General features: G+C 42.2%; 1 protein-coding gene across 10 annotated transcripts in view; it reads right to left on the bottom strand.

Moving 5' to 3' along the window:
• Positions 1 to 20,683, bottom strand: part of LOC147023354 (uncharacterized) — a 111,455-nt gene that overhangs the window by 18,537 nt on the left and 72,235 nt on the right. For 7 of the 10 annotated variants that reach the window (XM_085888676.1, XM_085888675.1, XM_085888672.1 and 4 more), the window contains one exon: positions 9,809 to 15,423. The exons of the other annotated variants lie outside the window; for them this stretch is intronic. In XM_085888676.1, the coding sequence (XP_085744802.1) occupies positions 11,285 to 15,403 (4,119 nt within the window). In that variant the 5' untranslated portion in view covers positions 15,404 to 15,423 and the 3' untranslated portion in view covers positions 9,809 to 11,284. Of the gene's footprint in view, positions 1 to 9,808; positions 15,424 to 20,683 lie in introns of those variants that run through there. 10 annotated transcript variants of the gene reach the window in all.

The raw sequence follows: 20,683 nt of genomic DNA, 5'->3' as shown, positions 1-20,683 counted from the left end.
TACTCAAAAAATAAGGGTTTCGTCAACTCCCCTGATTTGCGACAAAGCGACCTTGACCTTCAAAATTTTGTGCACTGAAAGGGACCTCTATAGGCCTCTGATATGCGAAGTTACAAAAATTTCCAATGATAACTGTGCTCTGCAGAATTTTTTATACGTGATTACAGACAAACAAAAAAAACAACAAAAAAAAAACATACAAGCTGACTTACATATCTTGCAAAAACTTCGTTTTGGCAAGATAATAAATTAATGTTCTCCCCACCCCACCAGCACAATGTCATTTGACAGGAATATTGTGGTGACATGCAATTTCTTATTTATTGTTGAACAGACAATATAGTTACCTGTAAGTTTGGAACGGGTTTTGGCAATTCTTCTATTTTGGTATCCTGAAGTGCTCATTTATCCTCACAAACCATACAATACACCTCACCAGAATCATACATCCAAAAACACCTCATTAGTCATTCAACTGTTTGTTTATTTACATTTTTTTCCATTCATTTTAGGTTGATCTCACCATCATGCTTCACAAAACATGCAAGATTTAAGCTGTCATTCGCCAAAACAATAAATAAGAAAGAATAAAATAAAAAACATGAAGAATATTTAACCGACGCATGAGAAGCGAAAAGCAGGGTGAAGCAGGGTGAAGCAATTGGTTCACTGTCAGTCTGGTGGCAAACATCAGTTTAGGATCGACGAATAACACTGAACAACAAAAATTTTTTACTGGAGATGTGTAAAGTGATTTAGAGTAATTTGGGTACGCTGATTTCAAAAATCATAACCGTTTTGCTGTATCACGTCAGGATTTTCAGTAACAGAAATATTCCCATTGCCTAGAAGTCAGGATTTCAATGAAATTTACAAAAATTCATTTATTCATTTATTTCATCATGAATGCTTCAAAATTATAGAAATTACAGAAAAACTCAACTAGAATGCAATTAAAAATGCTTTAGGCATTTGGCTTTGCATTTGTGCTGCTCTGTGTCAGTTTCACGATGCAGGAACCAGCAGAAATCGCCCATCATGTTCGGGTTGTGCCGCCCTTGGTAACGCGTCTCCATGAGTGAAATCTCTTGGTGGAATCGCTCGCCGTGCTCGTCCGAGACTGCTCCCAAGTTGTCAGGGAAGAAGTTCAGGTGCTGGTGTAGGAAATGGATTTTCAGGGACATCCTGGAGCCAAGTTTCCTGAAGGACTCCAGCAGCTGCTGCACTATTTCTTCATAGTTGTCCGCGCGCTCGTTCCCCAAGAAGTTGTCCGTCACAGCTTTGAAGCTCCTCCACGCTGCCAGCTCTTTGGGGTTTAGAGTTGTCGGAAAAGTTTCGTCCTTCATCATCTGTCGGATTTGCGGTCCAACAAAGACACCAGCCTTGATCTTGGCCTCCGACAAGGTGTTGCCAAACTTTTCCTTGAGGTATAAAAACCCACGCCCATTCAGATCCATTGCCCATACAAAACTTTTCATCAAGCCGAGCTTTATGTGGAGTGGTGGAAGGAAAACCTTGGCTGGGTCGACAAGGGCGACATGCTTCACGTTGTGTCGACCAGGTACATGCTCTTTTCGCTCTTCCCAATCTTTCTTCGTCCAGTGATTCTTGTCGTCTCTGCTATCCCAGAGACAAAGGAAGCACATGTATTTCGTGTAGCCTGACTGCAGCCCTAACAACAGCGCCACCACTTTCAAGTCTCCGCAGATGTGCCAGTTGAAGTCATTGTACTTGATGGAATCAAGCAGCTGCCGCATAGTCTCATAGGTCTCTGTCATGCCGAACGCGTGAGCCAGTGGGACTGATGGTTTCTCGTTGCCATTGTGGAGCAAAACAGCCTTCAAGCTGTTCTCCCCGAGTCGATGAAGAGGCGCCAGTCTGCAGGATCGTGATCACACCCAAGTTCTTTCAACAGACCGTTGATGTCACTGCAGAATGTCATCGTGTCTTCCATCTCAAAGAACTCAGCCATGTCTCTGTGACGTGCTCTGAACAAGGATATCTTGGTGTTAGGTTCAAGTAGATTCCACTGCTGCAGCCTTGATCCAAGCAGCTCTGCCTTCGCCTTTGACAGCGAGAGATCTCTTACAAGATCATTTAAGTCTCCCTGGTTCAGAAGGTGTGATTCTTGAGTGTCGGGTTCAAAAGGTTCATCATCACCATCCTCTTCACCACTGCTTACAGCTATGTTCTGATCAGCTGGAGGTGTTGGAACGGGGTTCTCGTCATCATGAGGCACAGGTTTACGAGCAGAGACGCAGTCAGCATACTTGATGTGACCTTTATTCTTCTTGTTGAAGCCGGCGATGCTTGTGCAGCAGAAATAACAATCATCATGATGATTCTGCGGCTCACGCCATATCATGGGCACCGCAAATGGCATGCTCGCGCGCTTGCCCACCAACCACTGAGTCAAGGTTGTGTGACAGCTTGTGCAGCAGATGTGTGGTGCCCAGCTCTGTTCTTGGTCCCCCACCTTACACCCGAAGTAGTGAAAGTAGGCGGCCTTCATTTTCACTGCTGTAGATATACTTCGCTGTTGATCTTTTTTGGTATACCGACCACAGACATAACAGAAGTTGTCAGGATGATTGGTACAGGAACGCCTACTCATCTTTATCTGAAAGAAAGAAATATAACACAAGTTAACAACAATTGTACGAAATAGACATGTTAAAGACATATGTAAATTTCATTGAAATCCTGACTTCTAGGCAATGGGAATAATTCTGTTCCTGAAAATCCTGACGTGATACAGCAAAACGGTTATGATTTTTGAAATCAGCGTACCCAAATTAGTCTTAAATCACTTTACACATCTCCAGTAAAAAATTTTTTTGGAAATTTGTTGTTCAGTGTAATCTTCTTCTTGCGTATGGAAGCTTGGCTGCCCGGGAGCTATCATTTTGTTGGGGCATGACTATGCCGCTGATGCTGTGCCCCTATACCAGTACAATGGTACTCATTTTGCCAACCTCAGAAGGATGACAGGCTGAGTCAACCCCATCTGGTGCTAATTCAGTGGAAAACGGGGCTCAAACTCAGGACCCTAAGATCCCAAGCCAGCCACCCTCACCACGAAGCCAACACCAGGCTTGAGGAACAACCGAATTTCAATTGAATGTTATATTTTGAACACAAATTGGAGCATGAATCGGAAAAGTAACCTGTAGTTTAGCAGTACTTTGGCTCTGAATTTGTCCTGATCGCAGATGCGCAGAAATGAACAAGATAATTATTTTACTCTGTCTGTCTGTCTGGCAATCAAACAAAATTGAAAATCATTCTAAACAGGAAACTTACTGTTTTTAAGGACGTCATAAAAGACACAAACAACAGGCACGAATAACTAATGTAACGTGTTACATAAGGTCGGGTAAATGACATCAACGGCAGTGGTAAACTTCTGAAAAAAAATTTTCTCTCCAACCTTGAAAACTTTTATTTTATTTCAATTTAATTATATGCTTGAACATGAGAACACAAATATCTTTTCGAAACTCTTCTGTTTGGCAGTACTGTATTTGGAAAAAATATTAATTTTTGAGAAAAACTACTAGAATCAGAATTCACGCCCTCTCCTGCCCCGACGGAAGAATAACTGTGTGAGGTTCTGCATTCTAACAAATATGGTGGCCGTATAGTTACCATCTTGCCTGTTATGCAAGGTTCACAAACAAAATGAACATTGTTTATCGTGTTTGGAAACGTAAAGCAAGAATTTAAAATAAAAGACTTCCCATGTCCTTTTTCTCAAAACCACACATGGGGCAAGGTGTTTTCTGAACTGTCTTGTCTCCATTGAAAATGCACCAAAAAAACAATTCAGACGGAGTTTGTTTTTAAAAGAGCTTATTTCAAAAGTCCACATCCATACCAATATAGCAAGCAGTACAAATGTGTCGAATTGAAGAGCATTTACTTTTGTGCCAAGTGCAGAGAAATTTTATCACATCAGTCAAGCTGATTTTTATTTTTTAATTTTAAAAAGTCGATGGCTCGTGGGTGTTCCTCAAACCGTTAAGACCAACAAGAGACTGAAATGGGGAAAGAGTAAAAAAAGTGGAAAACTTTGTATGAACAGAAAAGAATGTGAGCTTCAGCGGGAACCTGTTCGGAAGATGGATCATCCATTCATTTTGAATCCTCCTCAACTTCATCAATCTTGTGTGATGAGGCAAGGCAAGCAGAGTATTTGTCTTGTATTATATATTTATATGTAAACAATAAAAGCAATAAATGATGATTCTGTGCAAGAATAAGATGTTTGTCTGTTTTTTTCCAACATTGTATCAATGAGGAAAATAGCAATTCAGAAAAGGAAAGCCACAAAAACAAAACCCAAACATTATATTGTGCACAATAAAGTTTCAGCATTTTCTCATTTATGGATTCACATAAATCTGAAAATAAACAATCCGTGTACTATTAATTTAATAAAGCACATTGCCTAATATTTTGGTGACCAGTGAATCATCAGCTCTGTATTTCCGAAAAAAAATTGTTGGACAAGTCATCTGACAAAAGAGTTCAGGCTGTGATGTATAACAATGATGAGTAGAATCTGCAGCAACAATTTAAATTTGAACATTCATCATGACATTGCTACGAGACTACTCCATTCAAAAATAAAATCTTTGTATACAATGTCGAGACTCAAGGAGCTAGAACATAGAATGGAAAGGGACATAACAGAACAAAAGGAACAGTAGAAAGAGGTTGGAGGAGGGGGGAGGTGCCACAACGGAGGCAGGCGCGCGCGAGCACGCATGCGCACATGCACGTGCGCGCCCACACATACACACGCACGCACACACACGACAGGGGCTGAGGGACAAAATAAGGGGAGTCGTTAATAATAGAGGGGGATAAAATAGTTCAGTGTTGCCAACGGAAGCAATGTCTCATACTGCTGGGAACACAGGTTAAAATCTCGTATATCAATCACTCTGTGCATTTGCCCAAAACGAATGTTCTTGTAATTAAAAAGTTAAATTATATTGTTGTTGACAACTATCTTTGTCATGGACATTGCATGTAATTAATGGACAAATTTATAGACAGAAACAAGGGATGCGGGGCAGAAAGAGGGGCAGGGTAGGACACGATGGGTGAACAAGATGGATACAGTCGCACACTCTCAGAAAGGAAAAACTGGAAACTTGGAAATATCTGGACCTTGGGAGGGTTAATGGGGGGTGGGGGGGGGAGTACAAATGATCATACAACTTTGTATACAATGCTGGGAAAATAAAAAAACTTTGAATACAATGTCGAAACTCAAGGAGCTAGAACATTGAATGGAATGGGACATAACAGAACAAAAGGAACAGTAGCAAGAGGTTGGAGGAGGGGGGGGGCGGGGAGGTGTGGTAACGGAGGCGCGCGCGCGCGCGCACACACACACACACACACACACACACACACACACACACACACACACACACACACACACACACACACACACACACACACACACACACACACACACGGCAGGGGTTGAGGGTCAAAATAAGGGGAGTCGTTAATAATAGAGGGGGATAAAATAGTTGTGTTGCCAACGGAAGCAATGTCTCATACTGCTGGGAACACAGGTTAAAATCTCGTATATCAATCACTCTGTGCATTTGCCCAAAACGAATGTTCTTGTAATTAAAAAGTTAAATTATATTGTTGTTGACAACTATCTTTGTCATGGACATTGCATGTAATTTATGGACAAATTTATAGACAGAAACAAGGGATGCGGGGAAGAAAGAGGGGCAGGGTAGGACATGATGGGTGAACAAGATGGATACAGTCGCACACTCTCAGAAAAGAAAAACTGGAAACTTGGAAATATGTGGGATTCGGGAGGGTTAATGAGGGGGAGGGAGTACAAAAGATAATGGTTGTAGGGAGATCCCAGATAGTGGTGTACAGCTGTCTTGAAGCTATGAAGGCGAGAATGAGATTGAGGAAGTTCGCCCCACAAGCAGGGAAAAAGAAAAAAAAAAAAGTTATGATGAGTGGAGGTGAGAAGTTATTCTGGATTTGCACCAGAATGGGGTCAATGACAGAGTGCATGCACCCTGCAGAAAATTGGTGTGTGTGTGTGTGTGTGTGTGTGTGTGTGTGTGTGTGTGTGTGAAAGGGGGTTTTGTGGAGGTTGGGGGGGTGATGATAGGGCACAGAAAGGGCAGAGGGTACAAGGCCAGAAAGGAGGCGGTAGAAGACAAAGACAGCAACCCGTCTGGGAGTGATAGGCCCAGAGACTCAACATAAATCGCGAAATAATTCAATGATTTTAAAGACCTTAGTTTCCATGGCGTCAAGCCGAAGAAGGTGCAAATCAGGGGATCAGCCCAGAGAAGACAGTTGTCCATCAAGCTGTGGATGAAGGCCTTGTAGGTAGAGAAGAGTTCAGGTGTGCCAAGGAGAGACTTTGCATGATGAAGGATGCCCAGTTGGTGACAAGCTTTGCAGGCAAATGTAGAAATATGGGAGTTTGTTTATTTTTGTATACAATGTCAAAGCTCGTATAAGAGCAAACACACAGAACAGGGGAGCAGGAGACAAAAGGGGCAGGAGAGGGAAGCACAAAACTACAGGGAACAGAGACATTTGGAGATCTGGGGAAGGGAGGGGGATGGGGTGGGGTACACGGGGTAAACAAGATGGATACCACAGGGACTTTCATGAAGAAAGACAGGGAATTTGAAGGAGGTGGGTTTGGGGTGGATTAACAGGGGTAGAAAAGATCAAGGTTTTGGATGGGGTGAGAGATGCGAGATGGTGGTGAATAGCTGTTTTGAAAATCTGGAGGGAGGAGTGGGGTTGAAGAGAGTGTGGGAGTTTGTTCCAGAGGCAGGAAAAAGACAGAGGGATGAAAGAGTGAAGGTGAGGAGTGATTCTTGATTTTGGCAATTTCACCAGAAAGGGTTTTTGGCGGACCTTGAGTGCTTTGTGGAAATATAGGGAGGACAGAGCACAGACGGGGGGGGGGGTGGTGGGGGGCATAGCCGGAGAGGAGACAGTAGAAGACAGAAAGACCACCAACCTGCCTGTGGTGAGAGAGTGATATGCCCAAAGACTCTTGTAATTTTATCCAGATCTGCAAAAAGTGAAGAGGTTGCTGCTTGCCGATCTGAGGGATGACAGATGGAATGGCAGAGGGTGGAGTCATCAGCAAAGAGATAGAGTATTTTCCTGAGAGTCGGAGAGATCATTGATGAAAACCAGAAAAAGAACAGGGCCCAGAACGCTGCATTGAGGAACTCCAGCCTGGACAGGAAGAGGAGATGAGAGAGAGCCATTAAGAGCTATGCGTTGACTGTAACAGGAGAGGAAGTCCATGAGCCATGAGTGGAGACTGCCTTGGATACCATCGGAAGAGAGTTTGGTGAGCAGGGCAGGTTGCCAGTCCGTATCAAAAGTACGCGATATGTCCAGCGAGATGGCTCTGATCTCATGTCTGGTATTTAGGACCTCCACCCATTGTTGGGAAAGAAGAAGCAACATGTCCAGGGTAGAGTGACCTGGTTTGAATCCAAATTGATGGTCGGAAATCAAGGCGTTGGGAGAAGAAGGATTTGATGTCAGAAGTGATGATGGATTCCATGACATTGCTGAAGAATGGGAGAAGGCTGATTGGTTTGTCGTTGCAGGGATCAGTTTTTGTACCTTTTTATGCAAAGCGATGATGTTTGCTGATTTCCAAGCAGATGGCAGATGACTTTGAGCAAATGAGAGGGTGAATAGAAAAGAGTTAGGTTTAGCAAGAGCAACAGAGCAAGTTTTTAGGATATGTGGGCTGATGCCATCTGGACCGGTTGCAGAATCTGAGTCGAGGTTTGACAGCAAGCTGTCCACCTTGTCAGCAGAAAAGGACACAGAGTCCAGGGACAGTTGGGTGCAACTGGGTAAGGTGGGTACAGAAAGCGATGTATTTGGGACATAAGATTTAGAAGCAAACACAGAGTTTAGGCATTCAGCCTTTTCACATGCAGTGTCAGCTGTGCAGCCATTTGAGGTAAGGGAAGGGATAGAGGTGGAACATACACCAGAAACAGACCTAACCAGATGCCACCAAGATTTGGAGAAGGGAAACAGGTTTGAGACTTGGGGTTTGCCCAAGAGAGATCATGGCTGATAGTGAGGCTCAAGAGTTTGAGTGAATGAACGTCTTCAAGAGAATTGTTAAGAAAGTGGATGTGAGGGTTTGTCAGACAGTCCTTTCAAAGACATACAGTGAGAGTGTGACATTGATCACGTTTGAAAGACATATTCCAAGTTTTTGAGAAGGTGCTGAGAGTGGGCGGGGCGAGGGGAGCTGAGAGGGGATGGAGCGAGGAGGAAGCTGAGTGGGGGCAGGGTGAGATGGGAGCTGAGAGAGTGAGGAGTGAGCTCAGAGGGGCTGGGGAAGGGAGAAGAATGGGGAAGGAGGAGATGGGAGGAGGAGAGTGAGGGGTGAAGATGGGAGGTGGGAGACAAGGTAGGATGAGGGAATGGAGAAAGGGGGAATATGAAGTGGAGTCAAGCTAAAGAGAGTGGGTGAGGCAAGGGGAGCTGAGGGTGACCTGGGCGAGGGGGGCTGCTGAAAGGAGTGAGCTCAGAGGGGTGGGAAAGGGACAAGATTGGGGAAGAAGGAGATGGAAAGAGGAGAGTGAGGGTGAAAATGGGAGGTGGGAGGCAGGGCAGGATGAGGGAATTGAGAAAGGGGGAACATGAAGGGGAGGCATGCTAAAGAGAGGGATACAGAGAAGGTGTAGGATTGTGAATACGCGGGTATGCAGATGACTTGGAGGAGTGTACCGACATGAGAGTAGAGCGATTGCTTATGGACGTGATGGGGAGTTGATGGTCAGGTGCAGACAAAATCTGCAAACAAGACTTCTCATGATTCCCAAATTTTGATATAATGTTCCTGATGGAGAAATAAGGAAAGTGAACCATTTTAAAAGGACATTGAAAGCTTTTTAAAGAAGAAGCAATTCCATCAAGATTCAAATTGGAAGTATTGAGAAAAGGAATGGATAAATAATGAATGGAAGGAAGGAAATACAGGAAGAATGAGTTCATGATGTTATAGAGTGGAAAATATACCGGTTATTAAAAATGAAAGAAAGAAATTGAAGCGAGGAGGAATAAGATAAGTTTAAGAAGTTGAAAGGACAACACTTGGGAGAAAGAACAGAATGAGTCAGTGGTGTCAGACTACTAATACTGTACTACAAATCAGCTTGCTCATGCAGCTAATGGGTGAAGCGACCCACCTTGGGGGATGGGGGAGGGGGGGTTGATCATTTTGGTGATGTCAGAGCAGAGAGAGAACTTGCATGCATGTAGGCCGAACACTCACAGGAACACAAGTTTTACAATACATAATGACAAGGCATGGATAAAGATGGAAAATGGGACAAATTCACAAAAAGCAGCACAGGTACGAAAAAAATTGGACCACTGGACCTGCAACTTATCTGGGCCCTGGCCTAATGTTGTAACCAAAATTTGGTAGCATTTTGACTGGTGGGCAAGGAAAATTTCAGCCAGATCGGCCCAGCAGTTTGGCCGGAGAGATCAAAAGAAGAGACAGACGGATGGACGGAGCATGATGACAATACCTTATCTGGAATTTAAATTCCAGATAAACTAAAATTAACAGGCAAGATGGATCTGGTCCAGAAAACTTGGCTTTGAGGAAATGGAAGAAAGAACTGCAAGACCAAACATCCAATGTGCTCAGACGAGGAACTGAAAGAACCGAAAATTTGTTGGAAGATGAAAAAGAAAACATCCCCATAGCATTATTTTAAGGAAAAACAGGGACTCAACACTGTTGTTTTTATTTGCATTTTGAAAAAACATACACCACAGAAACAAAACTTAGACAGTTAACTTCCAACAATCCAAATTTCCTTTGTTTTGGACTGCAAAAAAGCAAATATCTGTTCAAAAAAAACAAGTCATATAAAGAACAACAACATGTTCTTTATCTTGTACTAAAGTAAGATAAACTTGTTTTAACATGTCAAACTTTTTATGTTGATAGATTAGTTTCAAACAGAATTATAATAAACACATTTAATCAATATTACAATGCCAATGTGTAACCAATGAAGTAAATAATATCACAAACAGATTACTGTATATTCCAGTACAACTTTCCTTAATTCAAAATGTACATTTTTTATTTCCATACAACAGTAATTTATCAACATATGGTGAAAGGGTGTTCAAAAAAAAGAAATATATTAAATCAAATTTTAAAAAAGGAAGTAAAAGACAAATAAGTCCTACCTTTTACAATGTTAAGTGTATTCAAAAGAGGTGGAAGAATTAAACACAAATGGATCACAAGTCCTTTATACATACACCATCTTAGTAACCTTATCATGAAACCAAATACAAAGCAGAGAAAATTGGCATGAAACCCCCCAAAAAAACCCCACAAATGGATCATTCATTCAAAATAAACAAAATGCCACAACAAAGAATGGAATTGATAGGGTGAATGAGTAAAGAAAAAAAAGTACGCTTCTCCTTGAGAATAAAAACCCAATAAAAACAAAACAACATTTATGCTCAGCACAAGTCTTCAGTGTGAAAAAAAGAAAATGTGTGAAAATTTTCACTCTTGTTTTTCATTAAGTTTATTTGAGTTTCAATCCTCTGCCTTTTATTAATCAAACCCCAAGCTATCCTTACAACTGAGGATGCCAAAACCAAGTAAGTGACAACTTTCCTTGTGAAATGAGTTTGCCATTTATGGACATGCTCCATTATTCCCCACCTTACGCACATGGTAATTTGGAGGAAAGCAACATACAGTCCCTTGTATTCACAAAGGCATTACCTACCAAGTATAAACCAATTGAATGTCGAGCAAAAAAAACATCGTATGCCGATCGGCCATACTCGGTTTTGCCATGAGGACAAGATTTATGTACAACAAAATTGAAGCTCCATTTTTTTTGATGAATCACATTTTGCTTGTCAACACCTTGACTGCCTTTTCCTTATGATATATTAAAAACTGGCAATTCATCCCAATATGTGGAATAGTCATGTCTTTATGATAACATTAAATGTGAACAACAAAAAAAAAAAAAATGGAGGAAATTACCAACCTATAGTCACAAACCAAAACCTAGTGTGATTTCAAGCAGTTTACCTTAAACCAGCATGGTCATGTAGAAAAGGAAACAAGGCCTGGCAGTGGCCAGCTAATACTCAAAACAAAAATTAATTATCAGCATAAAAGCAACAAGATGCATTAAGCTGCTTTAAAAGAAAAGAAAAAGTATTATATGAGCCTGAGGAAGATTCTGCTATTTCCAATTGGCTTTTCGTTGAGAAAACGGACAGCCAAGGCTGCTTGTTCTGCACTATCAAAATTCACAACGGCACGAAGCGATTGTGTGGGATGCAAAGGAGACTCTCGTTGCAGATGGATGGATTCTGAAATAACATGACAGCCTTCAAAGAAATGAATTATGTCCGCAATATTCACGTTCGAAGGAAGGTTTGTCATTTCAACCAGTGTTGGCCCAGATGGCAAATTCCTGTCACAGTTACCATGATAACCAGGAAACTGATCCGGAAAGGTTGAAAAATCATCTGCTCGAGTTCCCTGAAAATCTTGCCAAGGCATCAGCTCCTCTTCTCCTTGTAGCTTCTGTTTCTGCATCAAAGCTTGATCATGGGGCTTCATTTCCATAAATGTTTCTCCTGAATTTGACATCATGGGCATATAACTGTGGTCCAATGGGAGTTGAAAATCCTGGTACCCTCTTTCATCAGATATATGAATTTTAGAACTGGAAGCTCCAGAGATATCCTGGATGGCCTCATTTCCTCCTGGGTTATTCAAGAAATTTCCTGTGCTTCCAGAGTTGTCTTTAATAGGATTTGAATGTGAAACCTGAGAAACTGCCAAAATGCTTCCTCCATTGAATTCTTTGAGCATGTTCTCAAACTTAACAATGTCTGGGTTTTTAACATTGGGTTTCACAAATCCTTTTTTGCCAGGATCATTTGCTTGATTTGTCTTTTTCTGGATAAGTGCCAAAATTTTGTCCTTGTCCAGTTTTTCAAGTACCTTATCCACTTTCAACTGTAGCAACTTCAGTTCCTCATCAGATTTCAAAGTTGGAGGGAATGTCACTTCCTCTTTCTCTTCCACATTCATACTTTTTACTGGCATTGTATTGGTGTCTGCATTTTTGTTTAACCCTTTCTCAAAGAGGATTTCATGCAAATCATTATCAACCTCTGCATGCAGAGGTGTAGTAGAATTTGGCTTTGCCCCTACCAATCCAGGATTATTGTTGTCCCTACCCATACTTTTTGGCAGGTTCATTATTTGTCTCCCAGTCAAATCTCCAGGTGATACAATGGGCAACTCCTTGATTGTAGAATCACACAAATTACCTCCAGTGCCTTCCTTGTGATTTTTTACAGGTCCTGGGTTAAAGGGCATTGATATGGAAGATGGTTTTTCTGCCAACAAAGGATGTGGGACTTTGAAAAAGGCTGGCGGCATTTGCAGAAGTTTGCCTGCAATCATTCGTGCATGGATCATTTCTTTAGTCCTGTTTGGTACAATAGAAGGTTGTGGCATTACCCCAGGGAGTGAGAATGAAGCAGGTTGTGGCATTACCCCAGGGTGTGAGAATGAAGAAGATTGTGGCATTACCACAGGGTCTGGGAACAGAGGAGGACGATTGCAAAACTGAAACCCTGCTGGGAATACAACAGGTTTTAACTGAACATTTCCAGGAATAACAGGGCCATGTACTCTTATTGATAAACAATGTAAATCCTTGCATGCTCCTTGAGGCCTGTCACACATGTAGTGTTTGCACTTCTCATACACATTTCCTACAACAGGAAGCAGGCTCACCAACTGACGAGCTATTTTCTTGCCTTGGAGAAGTTTTGCAAAGAACACCAGTGCTTCAGAGAAGAATGCCACCAAGGCTTCTCTATTACCATGATCAGTCAGTAGTCTGATGTTGACTGCTGAAACTCCATACCCATCAAAAAAACGCTGCACATCTTTCTTGCTGACTTTTTTTGGGAGATTTTGCACAAGCAGACACTTTTTACTGAATTTCCTCAACTCTACATCCTCCACAGTTCTATTCATGGGACTAACAACAATCTGCACATTGCCAACGTAATACCCGGAGCGACATAGAGCATTTGAATAATCTCCATATGAGGCAAACTCAACAAATGCTTCAATAGATGGTCCACTATTCACAAGAAGCACTGGCTCAACCACAGTCAGTGGATCAAAGAACTGCAACAACATGTTTCTGTCAGCGGAGCTGGGCAAACCCGTGACATGAACAGAGAAATCAGAATATGACTGTGATCGTTTCGAAGTGGATGGGGCATCTGATCTTGTTGAATGCAAATCCTTTTGGTAAAGACGCTGTGAATGTGAAGAAGTGCTAAACTGAGACCAACGTCGAGAATAGTTGCGAAGTGAAGAACGGTCGCGAAGCGAAGAACAGACAAGAGGTGGAGAACGGTCACGCAGCGGAGAACAGTCGCGAAGAGAACGGTCGCGAAGAGAACGGTCGCAAAGCAAAGAACGGTCGCGAAGCGGAAAATGGCCGCGAAGCGGAGAACGGTCACGAAGCGGAGAACGGTCGCGAAGCGGAGAACGGTCGCGAAGCGGAGAACGGTCGCGAAGCGAAGAACGGTCGCGAAGTGAAGAACGGTTGCGACGCGATGAATGGGAAAGAGTGTTACGGGATTTGTAACCAGACACCTTTAGTGAGTGTTCAGACGAAAGTTGAGTTGACGCATTCTGAAGTGCAATGCTCCAATCATTCTCAGTTGCTGGATACACTTCTACTTTGCACCTCCTTCTAATATACTTGCCGTGTTGCTGCATTCCAACAATTGCATCACTTGGTGTTGCAAAACGTACGTAAGCTGTTCCAACACACTTCCCTTTACGATCCTTGTTTAAAAGCACGCAATCCACTTTCGACTTTTCAAATAATAAATAAACATCATCTTCATCTACATATGATGGGAGTGCACAGACCTGCACATACAAATCATCTGCAACTTCAAGGGGCAAGGAGGAGATTTCACAAGTTAATTTAATTTCTTGCTCATCCAACAATTCCCAGTCCGTTAATATATTTGAATATCTACTGTCACCGATTAAACTTTGAATGCTCTCCTCATTATAGCTGAACGCACTTCGACCATAATCCAAATTCACATCATTAGAAATTGTGTTTACTTCCTTCCTGTTACATTCATTCCTTTTTGCTACATTATCCTGAACACAATTTCCTCTTAATGTGCTGTCAGTGCACATGCTGTCATGTTTCTTCTGGACATCCTCACCAATTATGCTGCAATCTGCAGGCAGTGCTGGTGCCTGAGAGAGTGTTCCCTCCACGCAAGGCTTCTCTGTTTCTGTTACTTTAAAATCTTTTGGATTACTTGACTCAAGGGAAAGTTTCAAGTTTAAATTTTCAGGCTTTTTAAGAGCCTGTGGGTTGGACACACTGCTAGATTTCTCACATTTAGTATGTTTTAACTCCAGAGCTGGGCAATTCATTGTGGAATAACATTCCTCAAGATTAGTTACATTTTGTTCACTTGTCACAACACTTCTCTTGTTAAGGACAACATTCTCAGCAGAAGCTTCCACATCATTTTCTCGAAGATTATTCACAATTCCTCCATCCCCAGGTGAGTGCAATTTTTCACTGTTTTTTGAACATGTTGATGTCGATCCAGGTGAAGTGGAACCAACACCATCCACTCCAAGATGACCAAGTCTTTTAGAACTTTTATTCAAGTCCAGATCCCTGGAGCCAGTCGGTGTCTGATTCCCATGCTGTGCTATTCCCAGAGGGAAAACTTCCTGCAGCTGGGGCCCCTGCAGCAGCATCCCTTGTGGTTTGGGCACCTGCTCTTGAGTTCTCAGTGGAGGTCTCGGACATGGAGTGGAGTTTCTTGGTAAAAACGTTGGTCCGGAGTTACCCGCATCTCCCAATTGTGCATGTGGCAAATGAAGCTCGCCAGATAAATGATGAGCATTACCAGAAATGGCTGGAAGCATCCCTGCATTGTCATCATCACTCTGGGCTGTCCCCACCATCGACGAACCTCCATCAGCATTTGATTGGCTCCGTTGGATGGCACTCAGCATTTCAGACTTGCTGCTCAGCAGCAGCAGGATCCTCGATGACATTATCATGTTTCCAGTGCGCATCATAGCGAGGCGGGCATTAACGTCGCTCTCAAAAGTGACGTATGCCTCTCCGAGCTTCCCTCCAATTATGTGTACTCCTCCAGTAGGCACAGCAAGACCCGTAAAGAAATGGCGGATATCCATTGGGCCTGCTGCATCAGGCAGTCCTTCCATGCGAATGACCACCGCCATGGTAGGGCACTCCGTCGATACTGGATTGTACACGTGCGCACCCGAAAACACATGCACACACAAGCAAACACAGATGGGGGATAGGGACACAAGGGGAGAGGAAATTTGAATGAAGTGACATAATAAATTAATAGCATTAATATCTGTAGTGATGAAATCTTGGAAAGGAGATAAAGTAGAGGAAAAAAATAAAGATCAAAGAATCACATCAAACCAATTGCTACAAAAGGTAGTCAACACCAAAAGGAAACCACTACCATGTCACATAAGTAGAAGGGATTTTTTTTGGTGATAATGGTCATCTTCACTTCAACTAAAAAAATAAAAACAAATTATTATTTCTTTAAACAGCACAATTATGGACTACTTTTCTATTTTCTTCCCAAAACAAGAGCTTCATCAACTACCATGCATGTCCATATTACTACAAGAGAATATGTAAGCTAAGTTACATATTACAGCCATCAGAAAAGGGGCAGGTATAATTTGCAAAGAAATTTAAGAAAGAAAAGAAAAGAAGGTTATGAGGACATAAAAGTAATGTGGAAGGAAGGAAATGCAATAGACCTATGAAGGAAAGATGAGTCAAAATTCTCCATTTTTAGTATGTGCCAAATTGATCAATAATCTTTGGTCAAATACAGAAGGAAGAAAAAAAGAGATGATGGTCTTTTCTTACAGTTTGAAGTTTAAGACTTTCATAAAAGTACAAAGTGGAGAAATTGTTTTGTTCGTCATCAACTTCTTACATTACATTATGGATTTACAAATCATCCATCATTATAAAATATTTAAGATGACAAAATATTTGACTATGAATATCACTGCGAGCCTTCGTCCAACGTCTGTCCACCATCAACAACCCAGCCCCCACCTTTATCCATTTATCATAATTTCACTTCAAATGACCTTTTACGAAAGTCCTTTAAGAACTTTACAAGTGCTTCGGTTTACGACAACATTTCGCATTGAATGGTTAAACTAGCGGTCCATTTGCAGTTGCATCAGTCCTTTTTCTTACACATGAATAACATTTCTCATTACGTCGTTTTGTTCATGAATTACTCATCTCAAGTACTATTTGAAAAGGAGAGGACTGAGTGACAGGGCATTCATTATATATATATATATATATATATATATATATATATATATATATATATATATATATATATATATATATATATATATATATATATATATATATATGAATATATATATATATATATGAATATATATATATATATATATATATGAATATATATATATATATGAATATATATATATATATATATATATATATATATATATATGTATATATATATATATATATATATGTATATATAGGTATATATATATATGTATATATAGGTATATATATATATATATGTATATATATATATATATATATATATATATATATATATATATATATATATATATATATATATATATATATATATATATATATATATATATATATATATATATATATATATATATATATATATATATATATATATATATATATATATATATATATATATATATATATATATATATATATATATATATATATATATATATATATATATATATATATATATATATATATATATATATATATATATATATATATATATATATATATATATATATATATATATATATATATATATATATATATATATATATATATATATATATATATATATATATATATATATATATATATATATATATATATATATATATATATATATATGTATATATATATATATGTATATATAAATATATATATGCCTGATGTTGGCGCAGTGGTTAGGGCAGCGGCTTGGGATCCAAAAGGTCCTGAGTTCAAGCCCCGTTGGGCTACTGAATTAATACACCAGGGGGTTGACTCAGCCTGTCATCCTTCCGAGGTCGGCAAAGTGAGTACCAGTGTACTGGGCTGGTGTATACCCCGGTTAAAATAGGTGTACCATATCGCTGTGTCGTAAGAGGCGATCAGGGTTGCGTCAGGAATGGCATCCGGCGTAAAACATGTGCCAAATCACTATGCGGATCATACGGATGATCCGCTGTGGTGACCCCTAACGGGAGCAGCTGGAAGAAGAAGAAGAAGAAGATGATATCTATATATATATATATATATATATATATATATATATATATATATATATATATATATATATATATATATTGTTGTGGTTTAAGAAATTCGCAAACCACCATTCAGGTCCCGTAGGTGAGATATCTCTGTAAGTATATGTGTAGTTAGCCCAAACCCGTTGTTTAGAGGGAATAATTGTGATTCATTCGGGCTGCGACCCTTCAAGACAGCCGTTTTTCTGTTCTATCTTTATTTTGAACCAGCCACGTCTCAACCGCTATCACACAACAACCACCAACCGCAACGCCGCTTCACAACAACAACAACGCCAACAGCCACGACCTTTACCGTCACAACTCGCTCTCGCAACCATCGCATCACCGCCATTCCAAGCGTCGCCATGGCCATCATCGCCACAATAAACCCTCCACCACCTTCACCTCTCCTCCTTCTGCCGCCATTCCCGCGCCGCTTGTGAACGCCGAGCGTCAGGCTGTCCTGGCCTCGTGCGGGGCGCGCGCCGAGCAGCGGGTGCAAAAAGCGGCCTTTCCGAGGGGAAGTCGGATCAGGAATGATTCACGCCCACTTCTGTTCCGTCCTTTCAGCGAGCGCGGGGCGATTTGGCCCCGCCTCCAGGCGCGTCGGAGTAGAATCCATATATGCAAATTCGAGGATCAGGAATGATTCACGCCCACTTTTCCTCCGTCCAATGGGCGAGCGCGGCTCCGCCCCCGAGCCAATCCTGATCCGAAAATCTGCATATGGTTTCTCCTGCTGACTATAAAGCGCCGAGCGCGGGCTCGAGGAGAGAAGAGTTTCTTTTTCGGGCTCGAGGAGAGAAGAGTTTCTGTTTCGGGCTCGAGAGAGAGAAGAGTTTCTGTTTCGGGCTCGAGGGAGAGAAGAGTTTCTGTTTCGGGCTCGAGGGAGAGAAGAGTTTCTGTTTCGGGCTCGAGGGAGAGAAGAGTTTCTGTTTCGGGCTCGAGGGAGAGAAGAGTTTCTGTTTCGGGCTCGAGGGAGAGAAGAGTTTCTGTTTCGGGCTCGAGGGAGAGAAGAGTTTCTGTTTCGGGCTCGAGGGAGAGAAGAGTTTCTGTTTCGGGCTCGAGTTGGAGAGAAGAGTTTCTGTTTCGGGCTCGAGGGAGAGAAGAGTTTCTGTTTCGGGCTCGAGTTGGAGAGAAGAGTTTCTGTTTCGGGCTCGAGGGAGAGAAGAGTTTCTGTTTCGGGCTCAAGTTGGAGTAGAGAGTGTCTGTTTCGGGCTCGAGGGAGAGAAGAGTTTCTGTTTCGGGCTCGAGGGAGAGAAGAGTTTCTGTTTCGGGCTCGAGGGAGAGAAGAGTTTCTGTTTCGGGCTCGAGGGAGAGAAGAGTTTCTGTTTCGGGCTCGAGGGAGAGAAGAGTTTCTGTTTCGGGCTCGAGGGAGAGAAGAGTTTCTGTTTCGGGCTCGAGGGAGAGAAGAGTTTCTGTTTCGGGCTCGAGGGAGAGAAGAGTTTCTGTTTCGGGCTCGAGGGAGAGAAGAGTTTGTTTCGGGCTCGAGGGAGAGAAGAGTTTCTGTTTCGGGCTCGAGGGAGAGAAGAGTTTCTGTTTCGGGCTCGAGGGAGAGAAGAGTTTCTGTTTCGGGCTCGAGTTGGAGAGAAGAGTTTCTGTTTCGGGCTCGAGGGAGAGAAGAGTTTCTGTTTCGGGCTCGAGTTGGAGTAGAGAGTGTCTGTTTCGGGCTCGAGCAAGTTGAAGAGGTGTGGCGGCGGCGGCGAAGTGTGGCAGCAGCAGTCAGGACGGGTCTGGAGGAGAGTCGGTCTGTCGGGGTTCGGAGTCTGTCGGGGAGCTGCAGAGAGAAGCCGGGAACGCGTCGAGGGCGCAGTGGAGTCGCTCGTCGCGGGTCCCAAGCAAGCCAGCTATCCTCTTTCCCCAGAGCATCAACAACCCCCCCCCCCTGTTTCCACCCCCTCCCCCGCGCTGAGATAGTGCGAAAAGGGGGCCCCGTTCCCACCCCATTCCAGGCAGTGCCAGCGAGGCCCACGGAGGAGCGCGGAGTCGGGGCGCCGCCGCCATTTTGCGGCTCATCACAAGGCGGGTAGGCTCTGCACGGTCTCGCGCCCACAGACCACGTCTGCCCCCTTGTATTCGAGGGTGGCCCTTTTCTTTTGATTTTGAGTATATGTGTTGTCGGCGCCGTCTGTAAAGTAAAACTGTGTAAGTGTTGCCATGTGCTCGCGTAGTCGGTAGTAGATCTGCATTGTGTTTCTTTTGTTACATTTGCTTTTGGTGCATAATTGTTGTGTTTCTTTTACATTTGCTTTTGGTGCATAATTGTTGTAATTGTATATGTGTACTTTCCGTTTGCCACGGAATAAATGTGCCTTATGTTGACCCGTTTTTCCCGTTTCGCTTCGTCTTTTCTTTAATTGAATCTCCATCTTACTTCACGTAAAGGGTTGGTCGTGGGCTAAATACGCCCAATAATTAATCGGAACCGTCGAGGTTGACGATAACACTGCTTGGTTATCCCGATAGTACGGAACGGGTCGCTTAAAGTGGCCCGTGTCCGAAGTCGACCTGCGGCGAGGTGCGATCGCCTGGTCTACCCTCCATGTGGGTACTTAGGTAGGTCGAATTTGGCGAACAACCCTATCCCACGCAGGGGGCCGATTGGCACGATCGTGGTGAGGCTGAAAGGCCCACCCGTGACTAGTTCCCGGCGTTAGTCCGAGAGGGGTCACGACGGAATTGTCCGTCCGGTGGGCGACGTGCCGCGATTCGAGTTACGTGGCCGCTCGCACGCCAGCGGGCGCGAATTCACAACAATATATATATATATATATATATATATATATATATATATATATATATATATATATATATATATATATATATATATATATATATATATATATATATATACATACATACAGTAGACTAGGCGTAATTCGTCATCATCGGGACCGAGAAAAAAGTGACGACTTAGAAATGTGACGACTTGCGCGTATGCGAACATTCATGATGACTGTGGGGTGAAGGATGAAGTTGCGCGTGGCCTGAACACGTATGTGTGAGAGCCGGCAATTGTACCAAAAGGAAAACACAATCCTCGGGGCATAGGTGGGCGTTCATTGGTGAGTTGGAAAGTGATCAAGCAAAGATCGAATTCATGAATCAGTTTATCAAAAGTAAAGATAATGA

The sequence above is a fragment of the Eptatretus burgeri genome, chromosome 7, assembly GCF_056783735.1.
Source record: "Eptatretus burgeri isolate ZD-2024b chromosome 7, Ebu_testis_v1, whole genome shotgun sequence".
In the NCBI taxonomy this organism is placed as follows: domain Eukaryota; kingdom Metazoa; phylum Chordata; class Myxini; order Myxiniformes; family Myxinidae; genus Eptatretus; species Eptatretus burgeri.
The sequence above is the reverse complement of the archived record's forward strand: the minus strand, read 5'-3'. Positions and strand labels throughout refer to the sequence as shown.